Source organism: Mastomys coucha, unplaced genomic scaffold (assembly GCF_008632895.1).
Source record: "Mastomys coucha isolate ucsf_1 unplaced genomic scaffold, UCSF_Mcou_1 pScaffold21, whole genome shotgun sequence".
In the NCBI taxonomy this organism is placed as follows: domain Eukaryota; kingdom Metazoa; phylum Chordata; class Mammalia; order Rodentia; family Muridae; genus Mastomys; species Mastomys coucha.
In genome coordinates this window covers 110,771,048-110,777,047 of record NW_022196904.1, presented here as the reverse complement: position 1 = coordinate 110,777,047, position 6,000 = coordinate 110,771,048, and the positions used below count along the sequence as shown (strand labels likewise).

The 6,000-nt window shown below is 48.5% G+C and overlaps 1 protein-coding gene across 1 annotated transcript in view; it reads left to right on the top strand.

Moving 5' to 3' along the window:
* The first annotated feature begins 697 nt into the window (after positions 1 to 697).
* Positions 698 to 6,000, top strand: part of Usp31 (ubiquitin specific peptidase 31) — a 65,430-nt gene continuing 60,127 nt past the window's right edge. Inside the window, exon 1 of the mRNA XM_031388160.1 lies at positions 698 to 1,491. Within this exon, the coding sequence (XP_031244020.1) occupies positions 874 to 1,491 (618 nt within the window). The 5' untranslated portion in view covers positions 698 to 873. The remainder of the gene's footprint in view (positions 1,492 to 6,000) is intronic.

The following is a 6,000-nucleotide window of genomic DNA, read 5'->3' as shown; positions in this document are numbered from 1 at the left end:
AAAGGCAAGTGGAAACCCAGTTGGTTTCAGTTTTGTAGTACCCTTAGAGTTTAGTACAGTATTTGGCAAGCAGCAAGTGTTCAGTTGCTATTTATTGAATGAATGAATGAATGAATGAACGAATGAGTAAATGCTCAGTGTATTGAGTGATTAAAGGGAGAACTCAGTGGATTTAAAAGGCTGTATTTCACAAAACTTTCCAGTAAGGCAAATTCTAATAATATTAGTTTGCTGAGACCCCCAAGGTACTTCTTCAAAGAAAAGCCCACCCGCAATATGCCAGCTCCGTGACCACTTTTGGGTGGTACGCGGCAGTCCCTCGGGAGCCTGGCTGAGTTAACTCGCCTGGGACAAGACAAAGCTATATCTATCATCTCCTCTGCCACCTGGTACGTGGCAGCTTGATTTCCGTACTTTCTCTAGATCTTTTCCATTTGACAAGTAAAGACGGAGACCCACCCCTAAAATCCACCCTCCAGCGCCTGTCCCAGCTTGCAGGACCGTGCCCATACTAAACATGGTCAGTCTTGAGCTTCACCACGCAGAGCCACGCCCTGAAGTCGGGAGTCCCTGCGGCAGGGTTCAGGGACAGCATTCTTCCCACAGTCAATATGGCGGCTTGGCAGCTTCAGTGTGGGGCGGGGCTGCGAGTCCGGCGAGTCACGTGAGCTGCCCACTTGGGCGGCCGCGCGACGCACGCGCGCCCCTCGCTCGCCGCTCTCTGGCTCGCTGTCTCCGCGGCGCTCTGGGGTGGTGTAGGGCGCGAAGCCCCCCCGTGCCGGGTGAGGCGCAGGCGGCGGGATGCGGCGGCGGCCGTGGCGGAGTCGCGGTCCGGGCGGACTGGTGCGGTGATGAGCGTCGGCCACCGCCGCCATGTCCAAGGTAACGGCGCCCGGGCCCGGGCCGCCGGTGGCGGCGGGCGGGAAGGAGAAGCGCTCGTTCAGCAAGCGGCTGTTCCGGAGTGGCCGCGCGGGGGGCAGCGGCGGCGCTGGGGGCCCCGGGCCGGCCGCGCCCTCGTCGCCGTCGTCGGCGCGCTCGGTGGGCAGCTTCATGAGCCGCGTCCTCAAGACGCTGTCCACGCTCTCGCACCTCAGCTCCGAGGGCGCCGCCCCGGACCGCGGCGGCCTCCGCAGCTGCTTCCCGCCCGGGCCGGCCTCCGCGCCCACGCCGCCGCCGTGCCCGCCGCCGCCTGCCTCGCCCGCGCCTCCCGCCTGCGCCTCGGAGCCGGTGCCCGGCGTGGCGGGGCTCCGCAACCACGGCAACACGTGCTTCATGAACGCCACGCTGCAGTGCCTCAGTAACACCGAGCTCTTCGCCGAGTACCTGGCCCTGGGCCAGTACCGGGCGGGCCGGCCGGAGCCGGAGCCGGAGTCGGAGCAGCCGGCGGGCCGCGGGCCGCACGGCCAGGGCGAGGTCACTGAGCAGCTGGCGCACCTGGTGCGGGCGCTCTGGACGCTGGAGTACACCCCGCAGCACAGCCGAGACTTCAAGGTGAGCCCGGGGTGGGGGGTCCTTGATGGTCAGGCGCTTCTTGGGCTCCTCCTCTTCGGGCCGGGAGTATTTCTGCGTTGGATGCTCAGAGAGTTCTGGAAGATAACCCAGATGACAAAGGAAGGCATTCCTCCCATCCATCCATCCATCCATCCATCCATCCATCCATCCATCCATCCATCCATCCAGCTTGGCTTCTGAGCGCCAGAATCCAGGCGGCAGGTCCTGTGATCCGCCTTGGGGATGGATGTTGCCAGGAGCAAGACCCTGCCTTCGTGGAACTTTGTTTCAATCTTTGGAGCGGGTATTGGTGGGAGAATATCCATCTGGATTCGAATCCGCTTCTGCTTCTTAAGTAGTAAATTATTGAGGCTCTTTAAGCTCCCGTTTACCTGGTACTTACTCAGCAAGTTGACAGGTTACGTTGGACAGCGAGATTGCCCAGTTTGGGCACTTTTAGGAGGTTCAGTGTGATACATAAAGTATTTCAGCTATGTCTAGTACCGTACATGCGTAGTACTGTTGTTGTTGTTGTTGGTTTTTTTTTTTTAAAGTAAAATGAACCAGGTGTTATCAGATAGTACTTTGAAGAAGGCAGAATCTGATGATGTAATAGATGGAGGAGGTGGTCCTGGCCCCTGGCTTGCAGCTGCTGGTGGAGCTGCCTGTGTATTGAGAGGATGAGATTGGGGAGCAAAGGAGTTTGCTGGTCCAGATGGTGAGGGTCATTTAGGCTATCCTAAGGAGTTGGGTTTTTACTGTAAACTGAGCAGAGAGGTGATTGGAGATGTATAAGGGATACTTTGAGGTGGGATATGGATATGGTATTAGTGAGAATGGAGTCAGACAGTGAAAAAATAAGTCTTACATTCCTTCCCTCATTTCCTCATGCTTAGAACTCCTCAGTTTGATAGTTACCCCCATTTTTTGGACAGCTGTCTCATCCCGATTTTCTACCAGTCTTCTTTAGTTTTTTGAGATAGGGTCCCAGTATGTAGCCCAAGGCTGACTTTGAACTTCATCTTCCCGATAGCCTTCTGTGTGCAGGGGTCTACCTACCCCTCTCCACTCCTCCTAAAGTAAGAAAACAAGTTTCAAGTTTAGAGACTGGTAGACAACATTAAAAAATATTCACACGTGTGTGGTATGTGTGTGTGTGTGTGAGCTTGTGTAGAGGTCAGAGAACAGTTTGTGGAATCAGTTCTCTTCTACATTTATGTGGGTTCTGGGGATTGAACTCAGTTTGTCACATTTACCTGATAGGCCATCTTGTCAGCCCAACAGTAGCTAAATTTAATAAGGTTATTATGCTTTTATTGAATTTTTTTCATTTGTCTTCTATTTATGGCAAGTGGTACTGGTTTTCCATTGTGCTATCAAGTTTCTCTCTAAAATACATTTCTCTAAGTACTGATTGGATAGCAGGACTGAATGATGATGCAGCTGAGAAGTCTGCTTTGGCTAGGTCCTGCCTTCTTGTTAAGGAGCAGCACTGCCACTGCTTACCACTGCCTTTTTAGTTGTTTTTGCTTATAATGTATTTATATTGCTTAAAAAGAAAAAGTGTTAGCTGTTTGATCTTGAAATTTTGAATGGAAATATTAGTCTGGAATGAGGACTAGAGAAACAAAGATTCATGTTAGAGGTCTCAAAGCAAGAAACTAGGAGACTCTCATTTTTGTAGGATCCCTCCCCTTGCTTATAGTTACCCATGGGTAGCCCAAGCGTAGGGAAGGTTTTCAGGGAAGGATCCTAGTGTGAAGTTTGCAGTTTCTTAGTATGTCAGCTTCTTAGCATGTGAACATTGCAGTTGTTTTTAGGAGTTGCTGCTCCCTTCTGTATCTATACACTATGAGAGCAAGCAGAAATAGGTTAGTAATTCTGGGTGTGCAGGATGATTAATAGGCATACTTTGGCAAAGTTGAATTCTTCGATGTTGTTTCCATTGCTTTTTATGAGGTTGTGCTCACTTTTACATCCATTAAGCTACCAACAGAAATGGGTCAATACTTTTAGAAGAATAGAGTCTTTAGAGGCATATTTGGCAATGTTGAGCTGTTTCTTGGGAGTCCTCATGTTTGAAACACTGTAATCTTTTGAAACTTCAGTACAGTTCAGTGTGCATTCATTAATTTACCTTCCTTTTAGTAATGGCTTACTCAGATAGGAATGCATTTGGCATCAGGAGGAAGATTCCTCAATGAGAGCCTTGTGAAGTAGAAATGTTGAACAGACTGGCACGGTAGTCTGGTGGTTCTCTGGAGAGTTCATAGACCCAGTGCTGACGCAGACCATTCTGTTTCTCTCTGTCGTCCTTGGCTGTTATTGGGATTTTCATCTGTGTTTGTTACCTCATGGTTGTCTGATAGAGGCACCTGCGGCACCCTGTATTCCAGTAGGAAGACAGGAAACCATGAGAGAAATAAAATGTTCTCCTAGGAGACCCCAGCAGGCTTCTGCTGCCGTCACAAGTCACATACCTGTCAGTTGGCTGCCATGAGGGCTAGAAGCAGGTGTTTTGGTTTCCTGGTTTATTATAGCAGATGAGTAGGGTTTTGTCTCTTAGGCAGCCCACCCACAAGACCTCATCTCCAATGGGCCAGACACTTGCTAGATTCCAGTGGGACTTAGGTTCCCTGAGAGCTCATCTTGCACTTGAACTTGTGTATGACTCACATTTATAGTTCACTTGAGGATCTTGTGATAAAGTAAATTCTGATTAGCTGGAGTGGGGCCTCACAGTTTGCTTTTCCAACAAGCTCCCAGGTGATAGTGCTGCTGCCTATCTAAGGATTATACTTTGAGTAATAGCGGGCTTCAAGGAGCAGAGGATAGAGCATCACTGAACAGGAGGCAAGGCTTCTTGGTCCAGGAAGTGATAAGGGATAGTGTGAAATCGTATATGCTTTGAGGAAACAGAGAGACATTAGGTAGTTGTTGCACCATGGCCAGCCATGGTGGTGCAGACTGCCTTTGGGGAATAACGTTGTGAAGAAATTGTGAAGGGCTTTGTGGGATGCTTTGGACTTTCTCCTGGGAAGTTGGGAGCCTGAGTTGATAAAGTAGGAGAGTGTAGGATTTCTCTCTGTCTTCCTCCCTCTCCCTCCTTTTGCCTCTCCCTTTCTCCCTCTCTTTTTGTCTGTTGCTCTCTGCAGAGGGTTGGTTGGAGCCGATGTGAGGCTTTGATCCCCTGTCTTTGGCCATTGTGGATACTTAATTTGTGTGTTTTCCATATTCAAGTAGCTCATTGAATCTCAGAGTCCTTCTCAGTTCTTGGTTCCAGGCAGCCATCACCTGATTAGAGTTGGCAGAGGAGATAGAACCAATTGGCCTTCTTGGTTTTACCTTAAAGCCTAGAAGAGCACTCACTGGATTTGAGTGTGATCTTATCGTGTTAAGTCTTCCAGGTTACTCATGTTTCTCTGTGTAAGTTTTCAGTTAGAATTCTTCCTTCTAGCCACACTGATTTGAGCTTAAAGAACTTGCCAGGTAGATGTGTTTTTTTTTTTCCCCTTTAGTTTTATTATTTTGTTCTTTTTGCTTCTAGTTGCACTATGGTTGCAAAAGTTTGAGTTTTATTGGCTAGAATGACAAATTGGCTCTACTTTGATATTCAAGAAAGTTCTCTAGCTGCAGCCTCCATCTTTTTTTTTTTAAACGTGTATCTTTTAATGCTCTGATGAAGTTCATGTACTGGTTTTGATGAGAGCATTTTTACCTTTTCCTGTGCCATATCTCTCTTATCCCCTGGGACATTTGTCTATCTTTGGAGATATTCTTGACTGTTACACATGGGATGAGAGTGCTGTTGCATCTAATGGGTATATTTCAGGGAATCTGTATGCCACAGTGTGAACTCTCCTCCCTCCATCATTCAGCTCAAGATATCAGGAGTCTTGAGATGGAGAAGCAGTTTGTCTGTCTTCAGCAAAGACTTCCCTAACTTTCCCAGCCTCTAGCCTGTTTACCTTGTATATTTGGTACGTGTGTACACAGTGTGTGTGTGTGTACACATGTGTGCATGTGCACAAGCATGCTCACTAGGGTAAATTTTGGATGCAACTCTTGTGTCAGCCACTTTCTTTATAAAACAGTAAGGTAAATAAATGATTTTGAAATCTGAATACTCATTCTGGTGTTATAAGAGGGAATCAACATATTGCTTTAATTTTACCAGGAGCTTGAGTGTTCAGGTTCTTAGGAATGCCTTTTGCTATTACTCAGTCTCTTTGTAACGAGTGTAAAAAAGACAGATGAGCCACTTTCATCCAAGATAGGTAAGTTTTATAGGCTCAGTTTTCAAACTGTGGTCCCAAAGAGCAACCGCAGCAGAATGATCTACTGATAGAAGTAATCTGGAGACTCCTTCCAAGTTTGCAGTAATCAAAAACACTTGGCCTGGAGTGGCCTTATCAGGACAGCCTCTGACAAGACAGGGCTCAGTGGAGTGCTTGAGCAGGCCTAGCGGGCATGCTGAGACGAGCAGCATTTTTTCCCTCTGAGACTGTG